Below are 27054 nucleotides of genomic sequence, written 5' to 3' on the forward strand. Positions count from 1 at the left end.
AAAGAGTTTATTTTCTGTTTTCTCCCAGCAGGTTGCTTTCGATTGATGGCTGCAAACATTTATCTACCGGCTGGTAATAATATGCAGCAAGTAAAGCGGGTGTCTGCACCATAGTCAACTGACTTGATACATCTTGTTTCTTTTGATAAGTACTCCATATTTTTTTGCAAAATTTTAACATTTCTCTGTAACTTGAAAAGAAAGTAACGTACTCATACAAAGTGGCTGTGTAACACAGCATAGTTTCTATATTCTCCCATCAGGATGCTTTCAATCAATGGCTGCAATCTTTTATCTACTGGCTGGTAATAATATGCAGCAAGTGTAGTATTGTCTGCACCATAATTAACTTAGAAAGGTGCAGGACTTGATTCACCTTCTTCCTTTTGGTAAGTACTCCTTATTATTTTGAAAATTTATAATACACTCCTGGAAATGGAAAAAAGAACACATTGACACCGGTGTGTCAGACCCACCCTACTTGCTCCGGACACTGCGAGAGGGCTGTACAAGCAATGATCACACGCACGGCACAGCGGACACACCAGGTACTGCGGTGTTGGCCGTCGAATGGCGCTTACTGCGCAGCATTTGTGCACCGCCGCCGTCAGTGTCAGCCAGTTTGCCATGGCATACGGAGCTCCATCGCAGTCTTTAACACTGGTAGCATGCCGCGACAGCGTGGATGTGAACCGTATGTGCAGTTGACGGACTTTGAGCGAGGGCGTATAGTGGGCATGCGGGAGGCCGGGTGGACGTACCGCCGAATTGCTCAACACGTGGGGCGTGAGGTGTCCACAGTACATCGATGTTGTCGCCAGTGGTCGCGGAAGGTGCACGTGCCCGTCGACCTGGGACTGGACCACAGCGACGCACGGATGCACGCCAAGACCGTAGGATCCTACGCAGTGCCGTAGGGGACCGCACCGCCACTTCCCAGCAAATTAGGGACACTGTTGCTCCTGGGGTATCGGCGAGGACCATTCGCAACCATCTCCATGAAGCTGGGCTACGGTCCCGCACACCGTTAGGCCGTCTTCCGCTCACGCCCCAACATCGTGCAGCCCGCCTCAAGTGGTGTCGCGACAGGCGTGAATGGAGGGACGAATGGAGACGTGTCATCTTCAGCGATGAGAGTCGCTTCTGCCTTGGTGCCAATGATGGTCGTATGCGTGTTTGGCGCCGTGCAGGTGAGCGCCACAATCAGGACTGCTTACGACCGAGGCACACAGGGCCAACACCCGGCATCATAGTGTGGGGAGCGATCTCCTACACTGGCCGTACACCACTGGTGATCGTGAAGGGGACACTGAATAGTGCACGGTACATCCAAACCGTCGTCGAACCCATCGTTCTACCATTCCTAGACTGGCAAAGGAACTTGCTGTTCCTACAGGACAATGCACGTCCGCATGTATCCCGTGCCACCCAACGTGCTCTAGAAGGTGTAAGTCAACTACCCTGGCCAGCAAGATCTCCAGATCTGTCCCCCATTGAGCATGTTTGGGACTGGATGAAGCGTCGTGTCACGCGGTCTGCACGTCCAGCACGAACTCTGGTCCAACTGAGGCGCCAGGTGGAAATGGCATGGCAAGCCGTTCCACAGGACTACATCCAGCATCTCTACGATCGTCTCCATGGGAGAATAGCAGCCTGCATTGCTGCGAAAGGTGGATATACACTGTACTAGTGCCGACATTGTGCATGCTCTGTTGCCTGTGTCTATGTGCCTGTGGGTCTGTCAGTGTGATCATGTGATGTATCTGACCCCAGGAATGTGTCAATAAAATTTCCCCTTCCTGGGACAATGAATTCACAGTGTTCTTATTTCAATTTCCAGGAGTGTATTTGTCGGTAACTTGAAAAGCAAATAACGTACTCATCAAATGCGGCTGTGTGACAGAGCATACTTTCTTTTTTCTCCCAGCAGGGTGCTTTCGAATGATGGCTGCAATCATTTATCAACCGGCTGCTAAAAATATGCAACAAGTGAAGCGTTGCCTGCACCATAGTTAACTATGAGAGATGCAGGACTTGATACACCTAATATCTTTGAGGAAGTACTCCTTATTATTTTGCAATTTTATAACATTTCTCTGTAACTTGAAAAGAAAGTGACGTACTCAGCCAAAGTGGCTGTGTAACACAGCATAGTTTCTATATTCTCCCATCAGGATGCTCTCAATCGATGGCTGCCATCTTTTATCTAACGGCTGGTAATAATATGCAGCAAGTGTAGCATTGTCTGCACCATAATTAACTAAGAGAGGTGCAGGACTTGATTCATCTTCTTCCGTTTGATAAGTACTCCTTATTATTTTGCAAATTTATAATATTTGTCTGCAACTTGAAAAGCAAATAACGTACTCATCAAAAGCGGCTGTGTAACAGACCATACTTTCTTTTCTCCCCCAGCAGGTTGCTTTCGATTGATGGCTGCAATTATTTATCTACCGGGTGGTTATATTATGCAGCAAGTTAAGCCTTGCCTGCACCACAGTTAACTATGAGAGGTGCTGGGATAGATACATTTTCTTTCTTTTGGTAAGTATTCCTTTATTATTTTGCAAATTTATTATATTTGTCTGTAACTCGAAAAGAATATAATGTACTCATGAAAAACGGCTGTGTAACAGAGCATATTTTCAGTTTTGTCCCAGCAGGTTGCTTTCGATTGATGGCTGCAATCATTTATCTACCGGCTGGTAATAATATGCAGCAAGTGAAGCATTGCCTGCACCATAGTTAACTATGTAAGGTGCAGGATTTGATACATCTTTTTTTTTTGCTAATAACTCCTTATTATTTTGCAGATTAAAACATTTCCCTGTAACTTGAAAAGAAAATAAGGTACTCATCAAAAGCGGCTGTGTAACAGAGCATATTTTCTGTTTTCTTCCAGCAGGTTGCTTTCAATCGATGGCTGCAATCAGTTATCTACCTGCTGGTAATAATATGAAGCAAGTGAAGGGTTGCCTGCACTATAGTTAACTATAAGCGTTGCAGGACTTAATAAAACTTCTTTCTTTTGTAAGTACTGTTTATTAATTTGCAAATTTATTACTTTTCCCTGTAACTTGTAAAGAAAGTAAAGTACTCATCCAAAGCGGCTGAGTAATACAGCATAGCTTTTCTTTTCTCCCAGCAGTTTGCTTTCGAACGATGGCTGCAATCCTTTATCTACTGGCTGGTATTAATATGCAGCAAGTGAAGTGTTGCCTGCACCATAGATAACTACGAATGTTGCAGAACTTGATACATCTTGTTTCTGTCGGTAAGAACTCCTTATTATTTTCCAAATCTATAACATTTCTCAGTAACTTGAAGAGAAAATAACATACTCATCAAAAGCGGCTGTGTAACAGAGTATATTTTCTGTTTTCTTCCAGCACGTAGCTTTCAAGCAATGGCTGCAATCGTTTGTCTACCTGCTGGTAATAATATGCAGCAACTGAAGTGTGCCCTGCACCATAGTTAACCATGGGAGGTGCAGGACCTGAAACAAATTATTTCTTTTGGTAAGTACTCCTTATTGTTCTGCTAGTTTATAACATTTCTCTGTAACTTGAAAAGAAAATAACGTAGTCGTCCAAAGCGGTTGTGTAACAGAGCATATTTTCTGTTTTCTCCCAGCAGATTGCTTTCGATCGATGGCTGCAATCATTTGTCTACCGGCTGGTAATATAATGCAGAAAGAGAAAGGGTGGCTGCACCATATTTAACTATGAGGGGTGCAATACTTGACACATCTTCATTCTTTTGGTAAGTACACCTTATTATTTTGCAATTTTATGATAATTTCTTTGTAACTTGAAATGAAAGTAACGTACTCAACAAAAGTGGCTGTGTAATAAAGCATATTTTTTGTTTACTCCCAGCAGGTTGCTTCCTATCGAAGGCTACAATGATTTATCTACCGGCTCGTAATAATATGCAGCAAGTGAAGTGTTACCGGCACCATAGTTAACTATGAAGGGTGCAGGTCTTGATACAATTGTTTCTTTTGGTAAGAACTCCTTATTATTTTGCAAATTTTTAACATTTCTCTGTAACTTAAAAAGAAAATAGCATACTAATTAAAAGCACCTGTGTAACAGTGCATATTTTCTGTTTTCTCCCAGCAGGTTCCTTTCAATCAATGGCTGCAATAGTTTATCTACCAGCTGGTAATAACATGCAGCAAGTGAAGCGTTCCTTGCACCATACCTAACTAAGAGAGGTGGAGGACTTGATACAACAGCTTTCTTTTGGCAAGTAGTCCTTACATTTGGCGAAATGAGAACATTTCTCTGTAACTTGAAAAGAAAATAATGTACTAATCATAAGAATCTGTGTAACAGAGCATATTTTCTGTTTTTCCCCGCAGTTTGCCTTCGGTCGATGGCTGTTATCATTTATCAACCGGCTGTTAATAATATGCAGCAAGTGAAGCGTTGCACGCTCCATAGTTAACTATCAGAGGTCCCGGACTTGATGCAACTTCTTTCTTTTGGTAAGTACTCTTAATTATTTTGGTACTTTATAACATTTTGCTGTAACCTGAAAATAAAATTACGTACTCATCAAAAGCGGCTGCGTAACAAAGCATATTTCCAATTTTCTCCCAGCAGGTTGATTTCGATTGATGGCTGCAATCATTTATCTCCCGGCTGGTAATAATATGCACCTAGTGAAGAGCTGCCAGCACCATAGTTAAGTATTACAGGTGCAGGACTTGATATATCTTGTTTTTTTGGTAATTACTCCTTATTATTTTGCAAATTTATAACATTTCTGTATAACTTGATAAGAAAATAAAGTACTTATCGAAAGTGGCTGTGTATCAGAACATATTTTCCGTTTTCTCGAAGGAGGTTGCTTTCGATCGATGGCTGCAATCATTTATCTACCTGCTGATAATAGTATGCAGCAAGTTAAGCGTTGCCTGCACCATAGCTAACTAAGAGAGTTGCAGGACTTGGGACATCATCTTTCTTTTGGCAAGTACTCCTTACATTTTGCAAAATTAGAACATTTCTCTGTAACTTGAAAAGAAAATAATGTACTAATCATAAGAATCTGTGTAATAGAGCATCTTTCCTGTTTCTTCCCCGCAGTTTGCCTTCGGTCGATGGCTGTTCTCATTTATCTACCGGCTGTTAATAACATGCAGCAAGTGAAGAGTTGCCTGTACCATAGTTAACTATGAGAGGTGCTGGATTTGATACAACATCTTTCTTTTGGTAAGTACTCTTTATTATTTTGCAAATTTATAACATTCTGCTGTAACTTGAAAATAAAATTACGTACTCATCAAAAGCGGCTGTGTAACAAAGCATATTTTTTATTTCCTCCAAGCAGGTTGCTTTTGATCAATGGCTGTAATCATTTATCTACCATCTGGTAATAATATGCAGCAAGTGAAGCGTTGCCTGCACCATAGTTAGCTATGAAAGGTGCAGGACTTGATACATCTTTTTATTTTGGTACTAATTCCTTATTATTTTGCAAATTTATAACATTTCCCTGTAACTTGAAATGAAAATAACATATTCATCAAAAACGGCTGTGTAACAGAGCATATTTTCTGTTTTCTTCCAGCAGGTTGCTTTCAATCGATGGCTGCAATCAGTTATCTACCAGCTGGTAATAATATGCAGCAAGTGAAGGGTTGCCTGCAGTATAGTTAACTATGAGAGGTCCCAGACTTGATGCAACTTCTTTCTTTTGGTAAGTACTCTTTGTTATTTTGCAAATATATAACAATTCACTGTAACTTGAAAATAAAATTACGCACTAATCAAGAGCAGTAAAGTAATAGAGCATATTTTCTGTTTTCTCCCAGTAGGCAGCTTTCATTCGATGGCTGAAATCTTTTATCAACTGCCTTGTAATAATATGCAGCAAGTGAAGAGTTACCTGCACCATAGTTAACAATGAGCGTTGCAAGACTTGATACGTCTTCTTTCTTTTGTAAGTACTGTTTATTAATTTGCAAATTTATATCTTTTCTCTATAACTTGTAAAGAAAGTAAAGTACTCATCCAAAGCGGCTGTGTAAAACAGCATAGCTTCTGTTTTCTCTCAGCAGGTTGCTTTCAAACGATGTCTGCAATCATTTATCTACTGGCTGGTATTAATATGCAGCAAGTGAAACGTTGCCTGCACCATAGTTAAGTATGAAAGTTGCAGAACGTGATACATCTTCTTTCTGTTGGTAAGAACTCCTTATTATTTTCCAAATTCATAACAGTTCTCTGTAACTTGAAAGGAAAATAACATACTCATCCAAAGCGGTTGTGTAACAGAGCATGTTTTCTGTTTACTCCCAGCAGGTTGCTTTCGATTGATGGCTGCAATCATTTATCTACCGGCTGGTAATAATATGCAGAAAGTGAAGGGGTGGCTGCACCATATTTAACTATGAGAGGTGCAACACCTGGCACATCTTCTTTATTTTGGTAAGTACACCTTATTATTTTGCAATTTTATGATAATTTCTTTGTAACTTGAAATGAGAGTGACGTACTCAACAAAAGCGGCTGTGTAATAAAGCATATTTTATGTTTTCTCCCAGCAGGTTGCTTCCGATTGAAGGCTTTAATGATTTACCTACCGGCTGGTGATAATATGCAGCAAGTGAAGTGTTACCTGATCCATAGTTAACTATGAAAGGTGCAGGACTTGATACAATTGTTTCTTTTGGTAAGAACTCTTTATTATTTTGCAAATTTTTTACATTTCACTGTAACTTAAAAAGAAAATAACATACTAATTAAAAGCGACTGTGTAACAGAGCATATTTTCTGTTTTCTCCCAGCAGGTTCCTTTCGATCAATTACTGCAATCATTTATCTACCGGCTGGTAATAATATGCAGCTAGTGTAGAGTTGCCTGCACCATAGTTAAGTATTAGAGGTGCAGGACTTGATATATATTGTTTCTTTTGGTATGTACTCCTTATTATTTTGCAAATTTATAATATTTCTTTTTAACTTGATAAGAAAATAAAGTACTCATCAAAGACGGCTGTGTAACAGAGCATAGTTTCTGTTTTCTTCCAGCACGTTGCTTTTGATCGATGGTTCCAATCATTTATCTACCGGCCGGTAATAACATGCAGAAAGTGAAGGGGTGGCTGCACCATATTTAACTATGAGAGGTGCAATACATGACACATCTTCTTTCTTTTGGTAAGTACACCTTATTATTTTGCAATTTTATGATAATTTCTCTGTAACTTGAAATGAAAGTAACGTATTCAACAAAAGCGGCTGTGTAACAAAACATATTTTCTGTTTTCTCCCAGCAGGTTGCTTCCGATCGAAGGCAGCAATGATTTATCTGCCAGCTGGTAATAATATGCAGCAAGTGAAGTGTTACCTGCACCATAGTTAACTATGAAAGGTGCAGTACTAGATACATCTTGTTTCTTTTGGTACGAACTCCTTATTGTTTAGCAACTTTATAACATTTCTCTGTAACTTGAAAAGAAAATAACGTACTCATCAAAAGGGGCTGTGTAACAGAGCATATTTTCTGTTTTCTTCCAGCAGGTTGCTCTCGATCGATGGCTGCAATCATTTATCTACCGGCTGGTAATAATATGCAGCAAGTGATGCGTTGCCTGCACCATAGTTAACTATGAGAAGTGCAGGACTTGATACAACTTTCTTCTTTTGGTAAGTAGCCCTTATTATTTTGCAAATTTATAATATATGTGTGTAACTTGAAAAGTAAAATAACGTACTCATCAAAAGTGGCTGTGTAACGTAAAAGTATTTTGTGTTTTCTCCCAGCAGGTCACTTTCGAGCATTGGCTGCAATCATTTATCTACTGCCTGGTAATAATATGCAGCAAGTAAACGTTGCATGCAACATAGATAACTATGATAGGTGATGTACTTGAGACATCTTCTATCCTTTGGTAAGTACTCCTTATTATTTTGCAAATTCATAACATTTCACTGTAACTTGAAAAGAAAGTAACATACTCATCCAAAGCGACTGTATAACACAGCATAGTTTCTGATTTCTCCCAGCTGGTTGCTTTCGATCCATGGCTGCAATCATTAATCTACCGGCAGGTAATAATATGCAGCAAGTGTAGCGTTCTCTACACAATAGTTAACTAAAAGAGGTCCAGGAATTAATTCATCATCTTTCTTTTGGTAAGTACTCCTTATTATTTTGAAAATTTATCATATTTGTCTGTAACTTGAAAAGAAAATAACATACTCATCAAAAGCGGCTGTGTAACAAAGCATATTTTCTGTTTTCTCTCAGCAGGTCACTTTCGATCGATGGGTGCAATCATTTATCTACCTGCTAGATATAATATGCAGCAAGAGAAGCGTTGCCTGCACCATAGTTAACTATGAGAGGTGCAGGACTTGATACATCTTCTATCCTTTGGTAAGTACTCCTTATTATTTTGCAAATTCATAACATTTCACTGTAACTTGAAAAGAAAGTAACATACTCATCCAAAGCGACTGTATAACACAGCATAGTTTATGATTTCTCCCAGCTAGTTGCTTTCGATCGATGGTTGCAATCATTTATCTACCGGCTGGTAATAATATGCAGCAAGTAAAACGTTGCCTGCACCACAATTAACTATGAGAGGTTCAGGACTTGATACATCTTGTTTCTTTTGGTATGTTCTCCTTATTATTTTCCAAATTTATAACATTTCTCTGTAACTTGATAAGAAAATAACGTACTCATCAAAAGCAGCTGTGTAACTGATCATATTTTCTGTTTTCTCCCAAGAGGTTGCTTTCGACCGATGGATGCGATCATTTATCTACCTGCTGGTAATAATTTGCAGCAAGAGAAGCGTCGCCTGCACCATAGTTAACTGTGAGAGGTCCAGGACTTGATACATCTTCTTTCTTTTGGTAAGCACTCATTATTATTTTACAAATTTATAATTATTTCTCTGTTACTTGAAATGAAAGTGACAACCTCTTGAAAAGCGGCTGTGTAACACATCATATTTTCTGTTTTCTCCCAGCAGGTTGCCTTTATCGATGGCTGCAATCATTTATCTACCGGCTGGTAATAGTATGCAGAAAGTGAAGCGTTGCCTACACCATAGTTAACAATGAGAGGTGCAGGACTTGATACAACTTGTTTCTTTTGGTAAATACGCCTTATTATTTATCAAATGTAGAACATTTCATTGTAACTTGAATAGAAAATAACGTAGTCATCCAGAGAGGCTGCATAACAAAGCATATTTTCTGTTTTCTACGAGCAGCTTGCCTTCGATCGATGGCTGCAATCATTTATCTACTTGTTGGTAATAATATGCAGCAAGAGAAGTGTTGCCTGCACCATAGTTAACTCTGAGAGATACAGGACTTCATACATCATCTTTCTTTTGGTAAGTACTCCTTATTGTTTTGCAAATTTATTTCAGTTGATGGCTGCAATCATTTATCTACCGGCTGGTAATAGTATGGAGGAAGTATAGCGTTGCCTGCAACATAGTTAACTATGAGAGTTGCAGGACTTGATACATCTTCTTTCCTATGGTAAGTACTCCTTATTGTTTTGCAAATTCATAACATTTCTCTGTGACTTGAAAAGAAAGTAACGTACTCATCAAAAGGGGCTTTGTAACAGAGCACAATTTGTGTTTTCTTCCAGCAGGTTGCTTTCGATCGATGGTTGCAATCATTTATCTACCGGCTGGTGCTAATTTGCAACAAGTGAAGCAATGCCTGCAACATAGTTAACTATGAGATGTGGCGTCCTCAATACATCTTCATTATTTTGGTATGTACTCCTTTTTATGTTGCAAATTAATAACCTTACTATTTCCCAAATATATAACATTTTTGTGTAACTTGGAAAGATAGGAACATCATCATCAAAAGCGGCTGTGTAACAGAGCATATCTTCTGTTTTCTCCCAGCAGGTTGTTTTGGATCGATGTCTGCAATCACTTATCTACCGCCTGGTATTTAGTTCCAACAAAAGGACCATAGCCTGCAGCATTTTTAACTATGAGGGGTGCAGGACTTGATACATATTCTTTCTTTCGGTAGGTACTCTTTATTGTTTTGCAAATTTATAGCACTTCACTGTAACTTGAAGAGTAAATGAAAAACTCATCAAAAACAGCTGTGTAACAGACCATATTTCTGTTTTCTCCCACCAAGTTGCTTTTGATCAATTGCCGCATTCATTTATCTACCGGGTGGTAATAATTTGCCGCAAGTGAAATGTTGCCTTCAGCATAAATAACTATGAGAGTTGCAGGACCTGATACATCTTTTTTCTTTTGGAAGATCTTATTATTTTGCAAATTTATAACATCTCTCTGTAACTTGAAAAGAAAATAACGTACTCATCAAAAGCAACTGTGTAACAGAGCATATTTTCTGTTTTCTCCCAGCAGGTTGCTTATGACCGATGGCTGCAATCATTTATCTACCGGCTGGTAATAATAAGCAGCAAGTGAAGCGTTGCCTGCACCATAGTTAACTATGAGAGATGCAGCACTTCATACATCTTTCTTCTTTTGGTAAGTACTCCTTATTATTTTGCAAATTTATAACATTTTTTTGTAACTTGAATAGAAAATAGCATACTCATCACAAGCGGTCGTTTAACAACGCATGTTTTCAGTTTTCTCTCAGCAGATTGCTTTCGATCGAAGGCTGCAATCAGTTATCTACTGGCTGGAAATACTACCAAGCAAGTGAAGTGTTGCCTGCACCATAGTTAACTATGAGTGGTGCAGCACTTGTTACATCTTCTTTGTTTTGGAAAGTACTCCTCATTATTTTGCAAATTTATAACATTTCTCTGTAAGTTGAATAGAAAATAACGTACTCATCAAAAGCAGGTGTGTAACAGAGCATATTATCTGTTTTCTCCCAGCAGGTTGCTTTTGGTCGTTGGCTGCAATCATTTATCTACGGGCTGGTAATAATTTGCTGAAAGTGAAGGTTTGTCTGCACTACAGTTAACTAAGAGAGGTGCAGTACTTGATACATCTTCTTTCTTTTGGTAAGTACTCCTTATTATTTTGCAAATTTATAATACTTCTCTGCAACTTAAAAATAAAATAATGTACCCATCAAAAGCGGCTGTGTAACAGAGCATATTTTCTGTTTTCCCCCAGCATGTTGCATTCGATCGACGGCTGCAAGCAGTTATCTACCGGCTGGTAATAATATCAAGCAAGTGAAGCATTGCCTGCACCACAGTTAACAATGAGTGGTGCAGCAGTTGTTACATCTTCTTTGGTTTGGAAAGTACTCCTCATTATGTTGCAAATTTATAACATTTCTCTGTAAATTGAATAGAAAATAACGTACTCATCAAAAGCAGCGCTGTAACAGAGCATATTTTCTGTTATCTCCCAGCGGGTTGTTTGATCGATGGCTGCAATCATTTATCTACCGGCTGGTAATAATTTGCAGCAAGTAAAACTTTGCCTGCCCCATAGTTAACTATGAGAGGAGCAGGATGTGATACATCTTCTTTCTTATGGTAAGTACTCCTCATTATTTTGCTAATTTATAACATTTCCCTGTAACTTGAAAAGAAAATATCAGACTCATCAAAAGCGGTTGTGTTACAGAGCATATTTTCTGTTTTTTTCTTAGCAGGTTGCTCTCGATCGATGGCTGCAATCATTTATCTACCGGCTGGTAATAATATGCAGCAAGTGAAGCGTTGCCTGCACCATAGTTAACTATGAGAAGTGCAGGACTTGATACAACTTTCTTCTATTGGTAAGTAGCCCTTATTATTTTGCAGATTTATAATATATGTGTGTAACTTGAAAAGTAAAATAACGTACTCATCAAAAGTGGCTGTGTAACGTAAAAGTATTTTGTGTTTTCTCCCAGCAGGTCACTTTCGAGCATTGGCTGCAATCATTTATCTACTGCCTGGTAATAATATGCAGCAAGTAAACGTTGCATGCAACATAGATAACTATGATAGGTGATGTACTTGAGACATCTTCTATCCTTTGGTAAGTACTCCTTATTATTTTGCAAATTCATAACATTTCACTGTAACTTGAAAAGAAAGTAACATACTCATCCAAAGCGACTGTATAACACAGCATAGTTTCTGATTTCTCCCAGCTGGTTGCTTTCGATCCATGGCTGCAATCATTAATCTACCGGCAGGTAATAATATGCAGCAAGTGTAGCGTTCTCTACACAATAGTTAACTAAAAGAGGTCCAGGAATTAATTCATCATCTTTCTTTTGGTAAGTACTCCTTATTATTTTGAAAATTTATCATATTTGTCTGTAACTTGAAAAGAAAATAACATACTCATCAAAAGCGGCTGTGTAACAAAGCATATTTTCTGTTTTCTCTCAGCAGGTCACTTTCGATCGATGGGTGCAATCATTTATCTACCTGCTAGATATAATATGCAGCAAGAGAAGCGTTGCCTGCACCATAGTTAACTATGAGAGGTGCAGGACTTGATACATCTTCTATCCTTTGGTAAGTACTCCTTATTATTTTGCAAATTCATAACATTTCACTGTAACTCGAAAAGAAAGTAACATACTCATCCAAAGCGACTGTATAACACAGCATAGTTTATGATTTCTCCCAGCTAGTTGCTTTCGATCGATGGTTGCAATCATTTATCTACCGGCTGGTAATAATATGCAGCAAGTAAAACGTTGCCTGCACCACAATTAACTATGAGAGGTTCAGGACTTGATACATCTTGTTTCTTTTGGTATGTTCTCCTTATTATTTTCCAAATTTATAACATTTCTCTGTAACTTGATAAGAAAATAACGTACTCATCAAAAGCAGCTGTGTAACTGATCATATTTTCTGTTTTCTCCCAAGAGGTTGCTTTCGATCGATGAATGCGATCATTTATCTACCTGCTGGTAATAATTTGCAGCAAGAGAAGCGTCGCCTGCACCATAGTTAACTGTGAGAGGTCCAGGACTTGATACATCTTCTTTCTTTTGGTAAGCACTCATTATTATTTTACAAATTTATAATTATTTCTCTGTTACTTGAAATGAAAGTGACAACCTCTTGAAAAGCGGCTGTGTAACACATCATATTTTCTGTTTTCTCCCAGCAGGTTGCCTTTATCGATGGCTGCAATCATTTATCTACCGGCTGGTAATAGTATGCAGAAAGTGAAGCGTTGCCTACACCATAGTTAACAATGAGAGGTGCAGGACTTGATACAACTTGTTTCTTTTGGTAAATACGCCTTATTATTTATCAAATGTAGAACATTTCATTGTAACTTGAATAGAAAATAACGTAGTCATCCAGAGCGGCTGCATAACAAAGCATATTTTCTGTTTTCTACGAGCAGCTTGCCTTCGATCGATGGCTGCAATCATTTATCTACTTGTTGGTAATAATATGCAGCAAGAGAAGTGTTGCCTGCACCATAGTTAACTCTGAGAGATACAGGACTTCATACATCATCTTTCTTTTGGTAAGTACTCCTTATTGTTTTGCAAATTTATTTCAGTTGATGGCTGCAATCATTTATCTACCGGCTGGTAATAGTATGGAGGAAGTATAGCGTTGCCTGCAACATAGTTAACTATGAGAGTTGCAGGACTTGATACATCTTCTTTCCTATGGTAAGTACTCCTTATTGTTTTGCAAATTCATAACATTTCTCTGTGACTTGAAAAGAAAGTAACGTACTCATCAAAAGGGGCTGTGTAACAGAGCACAATTTGTGTTTTCTTCCAGCAGGTTGCTTTCGATCGATGGTTGCAATCATTTATCTACCGGCTGGTGCTAATTTGCAACAAGTGAAGCAATGCCTGCGACATAGTTAACTATGAGATGTGGCGTCCTCAATACATCTTCATTATTTTGGTATGTACTCCTTTTTATGTTGCAAATTAATAACCTTACTATTTCCCAAATATATAACATTTTTGTGTAACTTGGAAAGAAAGGAACATCATCATCAAAAGCGGCTGTGTAACAGAGCATATCTTCTGTTTTCTCCCAGCGGGTTGTTTTGGATCGATGTCTGCAATCACTTATCTACCGCCTGGTATTTAGTTCCAACAAAAGGACCATAGCCTGCAGCATTTTTAACTATGAGGGGTGCAGGACTTGATACATATTCTTTCTTTCGGTAAGTACTCTTTATTGTTTTGCAAATTTATTGCACTTCACTGTAACTTGAAGAGTAAATGAAAAACTCATCAAAAACAGCTGTGTAACAGACCATATTTCTGTTTTCTCCCACCAAGTTGCTTTTGATCAATTGCCGCATTCATTTATCTACCGGGTGGTAATAATTTGCCGCAAGTGAAATGTTGCCTTCAGCATAAATAACTATGAGAGTTGCAGGACCTGATACATCTTTTTTCTTTTGGAAGATCTCCTTATTATTTTGCAAATTTATAACATCTCTCTGTAACTTGAAAAGAAAATAACGTACTCATCAAAAGCAACTGTGTAACAGAGCATATTTTCTGTTTTCTCCCAGCAGGTTGCTTATGACCGATGGCTGCAATCATTTATCTACCGGCTGGTAATAATAAGCAGCAAGTGAAGCGTTGCCTGCACCATAGTTAACTATGAGAGATGCAGCACTTCATACATCTTTCTTCTTTTGGTAAGTACTCCTTATTATTTTGCAAATTTATAACATTTTTTTGTAACTTGAATAGAAAATAGCGTACTCATCACAAGCGGTCGTTTAACAACGCATGTTTTCAGTTTTCTCTCAGCAGATTGCTTTCGATCGAAGGCTGCAATCAGTTATCTACTGGCTGGAAATACTACCAAGCAAGTGAAGTGTTGCCTGCACCATAGTTAACTATGAGTGGTGCAGCACTTGTTACATCTTCTTTGTTTTGGAAAGTACTCCTCATTATTTTGCAAATTTATAACATTTCTCTGTAAGTTGAATAGAAAATAACGTACTCATCAAAAGCAGGTGTGTAACAGAGCATATTATCTGTTTTCTCCCAGCAGGTTGCTTTTGGTCGTTGGCTGCAATCATTTATCTACGGGCTGGTAATAATTTGCTGAAAGTGAAGGTTTGTCTGCACTACAGTTAACTAAGAGAGGTGCAGTACTTGATACATCTTCTTTCTTTTGGTAAGTACTCCTTATTATTTTGCAAATTTATAATACTTCTCTGCAACTTAAAAATAAAATAATGTACCCATCAAAAGCGGCTGTGTAACAGAGCATATTTTCTGTTTTCCCCCAGCATGTTGCATTCGATCGACGGCTGCAAGCAGTTATCTACCGGCTGGTAATAATATCAAGCAAGTGAAGCATTGCCTGCACCACAGTTAACAATGAGTGGTGCAGCACTTGTTACATCTTCTTTGGTTTGGAAAGTACTCCTCATTATGTTGCAAATTTATAACATTTCTCTGTAAATTGAATAGAAAATAACGTACTCATCAAAAGCAGCGCTGTAACAGAGCATATTTTCTGTTATCTCCCAGCAGGTTGTTTGATCGATGGCTGCAATCATTTATCTACCGGCTGGTAATAATTTGCAGCAAGTAAAACTTGCCTGCCCCATAGTTAACTATGAGAGGAGCAGGATGTGATACATCTTCTTTCTTATGGTAAGTACTCCTCATTATTTTGCTAATTTATAGCATTTCCCTGTAACTTGAAAAGAAAATATCAGACTCATCAAAAGCGGTTGTGTTACAGAGCATATTTTCTGTTTTTTTCTTAGCAGGTTGTTTTCGATCGATGGACGCAATCATTTATCTACCGGCTGGTAATAATATGCAGCAATTGAAGCATTGTCTGCAACATAGTTAACTAAAAGAGGTGCAACACTTGATACTTCTACTTTCTTTTGGTAATTACTCTTTATTACTTTTCAAATTTATAATATTCCTCTGTAACTTGAAAGATAATAATGTACTTATTAAAAGCGTCTTTGTAACAGAGCATATTTTTTGTTTTCTTCCGGCAGGTTGCCTTCGATCGATGGCTGGAATCATTATTCTACCAGCTGGTAATAATATGCAGGAAATATAGCGTTGCCTCCACCATAGTTAACTATGAGAGGTGCAGGACTTGATACAACTTCTTCCTTTTGGTATGTACTCCTTATCATTTTGCAAATTTATAACCTTGTTATTTTGCAAATTTATAACATTTCTCTGTAACTCGAAAAGACAGTAACGAACTCATCAAAAGCAGCTGTGTAGCAGAGCATATGTTCTGTTTTCTCCCAGCACGTTGCTTTCGATCGATGGCTGCATTCAGTTATCTGCCGGCTGGTAGTAATATCAATAAAGTGAAGCGTTGCCTGCACCACAGTTAAGTAAGAGAGGTGCACTACTTGATACATCTTCTTTGTTTTGGTAAGTACTGCTTATTATTTTGCAAATTTATTATATTTCTCTGTAACTTGAAAAGAATGTAATGTACTCATCAAAAGCGGCCAGTAACAGAGCATATTTTCTGTTTTCTACCAGCAGGTAGCTTTCGATCGATGGCTACAATCATTTATCTACCATCTGGTAATGATGTGCTGCAAGTGAAGCATTGCCTGCACCATTGTTAACTATAAGAGGTGCAGGACTTGAATCATCTTCTTTCTTTTGGTAAGTTCTTCTTATTATTTTGCACATTTATAACATTTCTCTGTAACTTGAAAAGAAAATATCATACTCATAATAAGCGGCCATTTGAGGGAGCATATTTTCTGTTTTCTCCCGGCAGGTTGCTTTCAATCAATGGCCGCAATCATTTATCTACCGGCTGGTAATAATTTGCAGCACGTGAAGCATTGTCTGCACTATAGTAACTATGAGAGTTGCAGGGCTTCATACCTCTTGTTTCCTTTGGTAAGTACTCCTTATTATTTTGCAAGTTTATAACATTTTTCTGTAACTTCAATAGAAAATAACATACTCACCAAATGCATCTGTGTAACTTCAATAGAAAATAACATACTCACCAAATGCATCTGTGTAACAGAGCATATTTTCTGAATTCTCCCAGCAGGTTGCTTTCGATCGATGGCTGCAATCAATTACCTACCGCCCGGTAATAATGTCAAGAAACTGAGGCGTTGCCTACATGACTGTTAATTATGAGAGGTGCACTACTTGTCACAACGTCTTTGTTTTTGTTAGTACTGCTTATTATTTTGCAAATTTATAATATTTCTCTGTATTTTCAAAAGAATGTAACGTACTCATCAAAAGCGACTGTGTAACAGAGGCTATTTTCTGCATTCTCCCAGCAGGTTGCATCCGATTGATGGCTGCAATCATTTGTCTCCCTGCTGGTAATAATTTGCAGAAAGTGAAGAGTTGCCTGCACCATAGTTAACTATGAGAGGTGCAGGACTTGTTATATCTACTTTATTTTTGAATGTACTCGTCATTACTTTGCAAATTTATAAGATTTCTCTGTAACTTGAAAAGAAAATAACGTATTCATCAAATCCGGCTGTGTTACAGAGCATATTTTCTTTTTTCTCACAGCAGGCTGTTTTCGATCAATGGATGCAATCATTTATCTACCGGCTGGTAATAATATGCAGCAAGTGAAGCATTCTCTGCAACATAGTTAACTAAAAGAGGTGCAACACTTGATACTTCTTCTTTCCTTTGGTAAGAACTCCTTATTACTTTGCAAATTTATAATATTTCTCTGTAACTTGAAAAGAAAATAACGTACTTATCAAAAGTGGCTGTGTAACAGAGCATATTTTCTGTTTTCTCCCAGCAGGGTGCTTTCGATCGATGGCTGCAATCATTTATCTACCGGCTGGTAATAATATGCAACAAGTAAAGCGTTGCCTGCACCATAGTTAACTATGAGAGGTGCAGGACTTCATACATCTTCTTTCTTTTGGTAAGTCCTCCTTACTATCTTGCAATTTTATAACATTTCTTTGTAACTTGAAAAGAAAGTAATGTTCTCATCAAAAGCAGTTGTGAAACAGAGCATATTTTCTGTTGGTTGCTTTCGATCGATGATTGCAATCATTTATCTACCGGCTGGTAATAATTTGCAGCAAGTGAAGCATTGCCTGCACCATAGTTAACTATGAGAGATGCAGGACTTGATACATCTTCTTCCTTTTGGTATGTACTCCTTATTATTTTGCGAATATATAACCTTATTATTTTGCAAATTTATAACATTTCTTTGTAACTTGAAAAGAAAGTAACATACTCATCAAAAGTGTCTGTGTAGCAGAGAATATTTTCTGTTTTCTTCCAGCAGGTTGCTTTGGATCGATGGCTGCAATCATTTATCTGCCAGCTGGTAATAATATGCAACAAGTAAAGCGTTGCCTGCACCATAGTTAACTATGAGAGGTGCAGGACGTCATACATCTTCTTTCTTTTGGTAAGTCCTCCTTACTATCTTGCAATTTTATAACATTTCTTTGTAACTTGAAAAGAAAGTAATGTTCTCATCAAAAGCGGTTGTCAAACAGAGCATATTTTCTGTTTTCTCTCAGCGGGTTGCTTTTGATCGATGGCTGCAATCATTTGTCTACCGGCTGGTAATAATATGCAGCAAGTGAAGTGTTGCCTGCACCATAGTTAACTATGAGTGGTGCAGCACTTGTTACATCTTCTTTGTTTTGGAAAGTACTCCTCATAGTTAACTATGAGTGGTGCAGCACTTGTTACATCTTCGTTGTTTTGGAAAGTACTCCTCATCATTTAGCAAATTTATAACATTTCTCTGTAAGTTGAATAGAAAATAACGTACTCATCAAAAGCATGTGTGTAACTGAGCATAATTTCTGTTTTCTCCCAGCAGGTTGCTTTCAATCGATGGCTCCAATCATTTATATACTGGCTGGTAAAAATTTGCAGCAAGTGAAGGGTTGCCTGCACCAAAGTTAACTATGAGAGGTGCAGGACGTGACACATCTTCTTTCTTATGGAATGTACTCCTTATTATTTTACAATTTTAAAACATTTCTCTGTAGCTTGAAATGAAAATAACCTACTCATCAAAAGCGGCTGTGTAACAGAGCATATTTTCTGTTTTCTCCCAGCAGGTTGCTTTCGATCGACGGCTGCAATCATTTATCTACCGGCTGGTAATAAATTGGAGCATGTGAAGCCTTCCCTGCACCATAGTTAACTATGAGAGTTGCAGGACTTGACACACCTTGTTTCTTTTGCTAAGTACCCCTTATTACTTTGTAAATTTATAATATTTCTCTGTAACTTAGAAAGGATATAATGTAATCATCAAAAGTGGATGTGTAACAGAGCATATTTTCTGCTTTCTCCCAGCAGGTTGCTTTCGATCCATGGCTGCAGTCATTTATCTACTGGCTGCTAATAATATGCAGCAAATGAAGCGTTGCCTGCACCATAGTTAACTATGAGAGCTGCAGGACTTGATACACCTTCTCTCTTTTAGTATGTACTCCTTATTATTTTGCAAATTTATAACATTTCTCTGTAACTTGAAAAGAAAATAACGTACTCATCAAGAGCGGCTGAGTAACAGAAAAGATTTTCTCTTTTCTCCCAGCAGGTTGCTTTCGATCGATGGCTGCAATCATTTATCTACCGGCAGCAATGATTTGCAGCAAGTGAAGCGTTGCTTGCCCACTGTTAACTATGAGAGGTGCAGGACTTAATACATATTCTTTCATTTGCTAAGTACTCCTTATAAATTTGCTAATTTATAATTTTTCTCTGTTACTGTAAAAGAAAATAATGTACTCATCAAAAGTAGCTGTGTAGCAGAGCATATTTTCTGTTTTCTCCCAGCAAGTTGCTTTTGATTGATAGCTGCGATCATTTATCTACCAGCTGGTAATAATATGCAGCAAGTGAAGCGTTGCCTGCACCATAGTTAACTATGAGAGTTGCAGGATTTGATACATATTCTTTCTTTCGGTCAGTACTCCTTATTATTTTGTAAATATATTATATTACTCTGTAACTTGTAAGGAAAATAACGTACTCATCAAAAGCGGCTGTGTGACAGAAAAAATTTTCTGTTTTCTCCCAGCAGGTTGCTTTCGATCAATAGCTGAAATCATTTATCTACCGGCAGGTAATAATTTGCAGCAAGTGATGCGTTGCTTGCTCCATAGTTAACTATGACAGGTGCAAGACTTGATATATATTCTTTTATTTGGTAGGTACTCCTTAATATTTTGCAAATTTATAATATTTCTCTGTAACTTGGAAAGATGAGAACGTACTCCTTATAAGCGGCTGTGTAACTGAGCATATTTTATGTTTCTTCCAGCAGGTTGGTTTTGATTGAAGGCTGCAATCATTTATCTACTGGCTGGTAATAAACTGCAGCAAGTGGAGCATTGCCTGCAACATAGTTAACTATGAGAGGTGCAGGAGTCAATACACCCTCTTACTTTTGGAATTTACTCCTAATTATTATGCATATTTATAATATTTCTCTGTAACTTGAAAAGAAAAGAATGTACTCCTTATAAGCGGTTGTGTAACAGAGCATATTTAATTTTTCTTCCAGCAGGTTGGTTTTGATCGAAGGCTGCAATCATTTATCTACCGGCTGGTCATACTTTGCAGCAAGTGAAGCGTTGCCTGCACCATAGCTAACTACGAGAGGTGCAGGACCTGATACATCTTCTTTCTTTTGGTAAGTAGTAATATTTTGCAAATTTATAACATTTCTCTGTAACTTGATAAGAAAATAATATACTCATCAAAAACGGCTGTGTCACAAAGAATATTTTCTGTTTTCTTTCAGGAGGTTGCTTCAATCGACGGTTGCAATCATTTATCTACCGGCTTGTAATAATTTGCAGCAAGTGAAGCATTGCCTTCACCACAGTTAACTGTGACAGGTGCAGCATTTCATACATCTTCTTTCTTTTGGTAAGTGCTCCTTATTATTTTGCAGATTTATAATTCTTCTCTGTAAGCGAAAAAGAAAATAATGTACTCATCAAAGTGGCTGTGTAGCAGGGCATATTTTATGTTTTCTCACAGCAGGTTGCTTTGAATCGATGGCAGCAATCATTTATCTACCGGCTGGTAATAATATGCAGCAAGTGAAGCATTGTCTGCAACGTAGTTAACTATGAGATGTGTACGAGTTGATACATCTTCTTTCTTTTGGTAAGTACTCCTTATTATTTTGCTAATGTATAACATTTCTCTGTAACTTGTAAACAAAATATCGTACTCACCCTAAGAGGCTGTGTACCACAGCATATTTTCTATTGTCTCCAAGCAGGTTGCTTTCGATCGATGGCTGCAATCATTTATCTACCGGCTGGTAATAATATGCAGCAAATGAAGCGTTTCCTGCATGATAGTTAGCTATGAGAGGTGCAGGACTTGATACATCTTCTTTCTTTTGGTAAGTACTATTGATTATTTTGCAAATTTATAACATTTCTCTGTAACTTGAAAAGAAAGTAACGTTCTCATCAAAAGCGGTTGTGAAACAGAGCATATTTTCTGTTTTCTTCCAGCAGGTTGCTTTTGATCGATGGCTGCAATCATTTATCTACCGACAGGGAATAATTTGCAACATGTGAAGCGTTGCTTGCACCATAGTTTACTATGACAGATGCAGGACTTGATACATTTTCTTTCTTTTGGTAGGTACTCCTTATTATTTTGCAAATTTATAATATTTCTCTGTAACTTGAAAGAAAAGAACGTACTCCTCATAAGCAGCTGTGTAACAGGGCATATTCTATTTTTTTTCCAGCAGGTTGCTTTCGATCGATGGCTGCAATCATTTATCTACCGGCTGGTAATAATATGCAGCAAATGAAGCGTTGCCTGCACCACAGTTAACTATGAGAGTTGCAGGGCTTGATACATCTTCTTTCTTTTGGTAAGTAATAATATTTTGCAAATTTATAACATTTCTCTGTAACTTGAAAGGAGAACAACACACTCATCAAAAGTGGCTGTGTAACAGAGCATATTTTATGTTTTCTCGCAGCACGTTGCTTTCGATCGATGGCTGCAATCATTTATCTACCGGCTGGTATATGTCGCAAGTGAAGCGATGCCTGCACCATAGTTAACTATGAGAGGTGCAGGACTTGATACATCTTCTTACTTTTGGTAAGTACTCATTCTTATTTTGTAATTTTATAACATTTCACTGTAACTGGGGAAAAAAAAAAGCTGCTGTGTGACAGAGCATATTTTCGTTTTTCTCCCAGCAGGTTGCTTTTGATCAATGGCTGCAATCATTTATCTATAGGCTGGTAATAGTTTGCAGCAAGTGAAACGTTGCCTGCAACATAGTTAACTATGAGAGATGTGGGACTCAATGCATGTTCTTACTTTTGGTATGTACTCCTTATTATTTTGCAAATTGATGACATTTCTCTGTAACTTCATAGGAAAGTAACGTACTCATCACAGGTGGCTGTGTAAGATATTATATTTTCTGTTTTCTCCTAGCAGGTTGCTTTGGATCAATGTCTGCAGTCATTTATCTACCATCTGGTATTTAGTTCCTGCAAATGAACCATTGGCTGCAGCATAGTTAACTATGAGAGGTGCAGGGTATGATATATCTTCTTTCTTTTGGTAAGTTTTTCTTATTGTTTAGCAAATTTATAGTATTTCTCTGTAACTTGAAAAGAAGATAACGTTCTCATCAAAAGCGGCTGTGTAACAGAGCATATTTTATGTTTAACCCAGCATGCTACTTTCGATCGATGGCTGCAATCATTTATCTACCAGCTGGTAATAATACGCAGCAAGTGAAGCGTTGCCTGCACCATAGTTATCTATGAGAGTTGCAGGACTTGATACATCTTTCTTTTGGTAAGTACTCCTTATTATTTTGCAAATGTATAACCTTTCTCTGTAACTTGAGAAGAAAATAATGTACTCATCAAAAGCAGCTGTTCAACAGTTCATATTTTCTGTTTTCTTCCAACAGGTTGCTTTTGATCGAAGGCTGCAATCATTTATCTACCAGCTGGTAATAATATATAGCAAGTGAAGCGTTGCCTGCGTCATAGTCAACTATGGGAGGTGCAGGACTTGATACATCTTTTTTCTTTTGGTAAGTGCTCCTTATTATTCAGGAAATTTATATCATTTCTCTGTAACTTGAAACAAAAGTAACATACTCATCGCAAGTGGCTGTGTGACAGAGAATATTTTCTGTGTTCTCCTAGCAGCTTAGTTTGGGTGTATGTCTGCAAGCATTTATCTACTGTATCTATTCTTTCTTGCATAGAATGTATTGGACTCATCTCAGGTGGCAGTTTATCTCAGCATATTTTCTGTTTTCTCCCAGCAGGCTGCATTGGATCGATAACTGCAATCATTTATGTAGTGGCTGCTAATAAGTTGCAGCAAGTGAAGCGTTGCCTACACCATAGTTAACTATGAGTGATGCAGACCTTGATACATCATCTTCCTTTGGAAAAGTACTTCCTATTATTTTCCAAATTTAAAAGATTTCCCTGTTACTTGGAAACATAGTACCGTTCTATTCAGAAGCAGCTGTGTAGCGGAGCATGTTTTGTGTTTTCTCCAAGCAGGTTGCATTCGATTGATTTCTGCAATCATTTACGTACTTTCTGGTAGTTAGCTGCATGAAGTGCATCAATGCCTGCACCATAAGTAACTATGAGAGGTGCAGAACTTGTTATATCTTCTTTCTTTGGGAGGGTACTCATCATTATTTTGCAAATTTAAAACTTTTCTCATTAATTGAAAAGAAGGTAACTCTGTGTAACAGAGCATGTTTTCAGTTTTCTCCTAGCACTTTGCTTTGGATTGATGTCAGCAATCATTTATCTACAGCCTGGTAATTAGTTGCAGCAAGTGAATCATTGCCTGCAGCATAGTCAACTATGGGACTTGCAGAACTTGATACATCTTATTTCTTTTGGTAAGTACTCCTTGTTATTTTGCAAATTTAAAACATTTATTAGTAACTTGAAAAGAATGTAAAATACTCATCACAAGCGGCTGTGTAACAGAGCATATTTTATTTTTTCTCCTAGCCGGTTGCTTTGGATCGATATTTGCAATCGTTTATCTACCGCCTGGTAATAAGTTGCAGCATGTGAATCATTGCCTGCTCTATAGTTAACTATGAGAGGTGCAGGACTTGATACATCATCATTTTTTGTCAAGTACTCCTTATTATTTTGCAAATTTATAACATTTCTCTGTAACTTGAATAGAAAATAACGTACTCAACAAAAACGGCTGTGTAACAGAGCATATTTTCTGTTTTCTCCCAGCATGTTGCCTTTGATCGATGGCAGCAATCATTTATCTACGGGCTGGTAATAATTTGCAGCAGGTGAAGCATTGCCTGCACCATAGTTAACAATGAGAGTGCTGGACTTGGTACATTTTTCTTTTCTTGGTATGTACTCCTTATTATTTTGCATATTTCAAACATTTCTCTCTAACTTATAAAGAAAGTATCGTACTCATCACAAGTGCCTGTGTAACATAGCATATTTCCATTTTTCTCCCAGAAGGTTGCTTTGGATCGATGTCTGCAATCAATTATATACCAGCTGGTAAATAGTTGCAGTGTGGTATGCGTTGACTGCACCATAGTTAATTACGAGGGGTGCAGGATTTGATACATCTTCTTTCTTTTGGTTAGTACTCCTTTAATTTGCAAATTTAAACATTTCTCTCTAACTTGAAAAGAAAGTAACGTACTCATCACAAGCGGCTGTGTAACAGAGCGTATTGTCTGTTTTCTTCCAGCACTATGTCTGCAATCATCTATCTACCGCCTGTGAATTAGTTGCAGCATGTAAATCTATGCCTGCACCTTAGTTAACTATGAGAGGCGCATGACTTGGTACATCCTTTTTTTGGTAGGTACTCTTTATTATTGTGCAAATTCATAACATTTCTCTGTATCTTGAATAGAATGTAATGTTCTCATCACATGCGGCAGTTTACCGTAGCTTATTTTCTTTTTTCTCGCAGCATTTTGCATTTTATCGATAACTGCAATCGTTTCTGTACCAGCTGATAATAAGTCGCTTGGTAATTAGTTGTAGCAAGTGCATCATTGCCTGCACCATAGTTAGTTATGAGAGGTGCGAACCTTGATACATCTTCTTTCTTTGGAAAGGTACTCCTTATTATATTGCAAATTTAAAATATTTCCCTATAACTTGAAAAGAAAGTAACGTACTCATCACAAACGGCCATGTAACAGAGCATATTTTGTGTTTTCTCCTAGCGGGTTGCCTTGGGTCGATGTCTGCAATCATTTATCTACCGCCTGGTAATTACTTGGGGCAAGTGAATCATTGCCTGCATTATAGTAAACTATGAGAGGTGCAGGACTTGATACATCTTCTTTCTTTTGGTAAATACTCATTATTATTTTGCAGATTTAAAATATTTCCTTGTAACTTGTAAAGAAAGTAACGTACTCATAACAAGCGTCTGAGTAAGGCAGCAAAATTTCTGTTTTCTTCCAGCAGGTTGCTTTAGATTGATGTCTGCAATCATTTATTTACCGCCTGCTAATTAATTGCAGTAAGTGAATCATTGCCTGCACCATAGTTAACTATGAGAGTTGCAGTACTTGATACGTCTTCTTTCTGTTGGTAGGTACTCATTATTATTTTGAAAATTTATAACATTTCTCTGTATCTTGAATATAATGTAACATAGTCATCAGTAGCGGCAGTTTACCGGAGCATATTTTATGTTTTTTCTTAGCATTTTGCATTGGATTGATAACTGCAATCATTTATGTACCGGCTGATATAAAGTTGCAGCAAGTGTAGTGTTGCCTCAACCGTGGTTAACTATGAGAGGTGCAGACCTTGATACATCTTCTTTCTTTTGGTAAGTAATCATTATTATTTTGCAAATTTAAAACATTTCACTGTAACTTGAAAACTAAATAATGTACTCATCACAAGCGGCTGTGTAACAGAACATATTTTCTGTTTTCTCCTAGCAGGTTGCTTTGGATCGATGTCTGCAATCATTTATCTACTGGCTGGTAATTAATTGCAGCAAGTGAATCATTGCCTGCACCACAGTTAACTATACATCTTCTTTCTTTGGTAAGGTACTCCTTATTAGCTAGCAAATTTAAAAAAATTTCTCTGCAACTTGAAACATAGTTTCATTGTCATCACAAGCAGCTGTGTAGCGGAGCATATTTTCTGTTTCCTCCCAGCTGGTGGCTTTGGATCGATGTCTGCAATCATTTATCTACCACCTGGTAATTAGTTCTACATCTACATCTACATGATTACTCTGCTATTCACGTTTAAGAGCTTGGCAGAGGGTTCAACGAACCACAATCATACTATCTCTCTACCATTCCACTCCCGAACAGTGCGCGGGAAAAAGGAACTTCTAACCCTTTCTGTTCGAGCTCTTATTTCTCTTATTTTATTTTTAATATCATTCCTACCTATGTGGGCTGGGCTCAACAAAATATTTTCGCATTTGGTAGAGAATGTTGGTGACTGAAGTTTCCTAAATAGATCTCGCCGCGCCGAGAAATGTCTTTGCTTTAATTACCTCGCGTATCATATGTGCCACACTCTCTCCCCTATTACGTGATAATACAAAACGAGCTGCCCTTTTTTGCACCCTTTTGATGTCCTCCATCAATCCCACCTGGTATGGATCCCACACCGCGCAGCAATATTCTAACAGAGGATGAACGGGTGTAGTGTAAGCTGTCTCTGTAGTGGACTTGTTGCATCTTCTAAGCATCCTGCCAATGAGACGCAACCTTTGGCTCACCTTCAGAAGTGGTTCAAATGGTTCTGAGCACTGTGGAACTTAACTTCTGAGGTCATCAGTCCCCTAGAACTTAGAACTACTTAAACCTAACTAACCTAAGGACATCACACACATCCATGTCCGAGGCAGGATTCTTACCTGCGACCGTAGTGGTCGCGCGGTTCCAGACTGAAGCGCCTAGTACCGCTCTGCCACTCCGGCCGGCAGCTCACCTTCCCCACAATATTATCTAGTGATCTTTCCAACTGCAGTTGTTTGTAAATTTAACACGCAGATACTTAGTTTAATTGACAGCCTTGAGAATTGTACTATTTATCGAGTAATCGAATTCCAACTGATTTTTTTGGGAACTCATGTGGATCACCTC

At 38.0% G+C, this 27054-nt stretch overlaps 1 protein-coding gene across 1 annotated transcript in view; it reads right to left on the bottom strand.

Annotated features, from left to right (window-relative positions):
- Positions 1–23893: 23893 nt before the first annotated feature.
- The window catches only part of LOC124788611, a 69121-nt gene continuing 65960 nt past the window's right edge, over positions 23894–27054 (bottom strand). The window contains exon 4 of the mRNA XM_047255881.1: positions 23894–24112. Coding sequence (XP_047111837.1) covers positions 23894–24112 — 219 coding nt within the window. The remainder of the gene's footprint in view (positions 24113–27054) is intronic.

The sequence above is a fragment of the Schistocerca piceifrons genome, chromosome 3, assembly GCF_021461385.2.
Source record: "Schistocerca piceifrons isolate TAMUIC-IGC-003096 chromosome 3, iqSchPice1.1, whole genome shotgun sequence".
Taxonomy (NCBI): Eukaryota; Metazoa; Arthropoda; class Insecta; order Orthoptera; family Acrididae; genus Schistocerca; species Schistocerca piceifrons.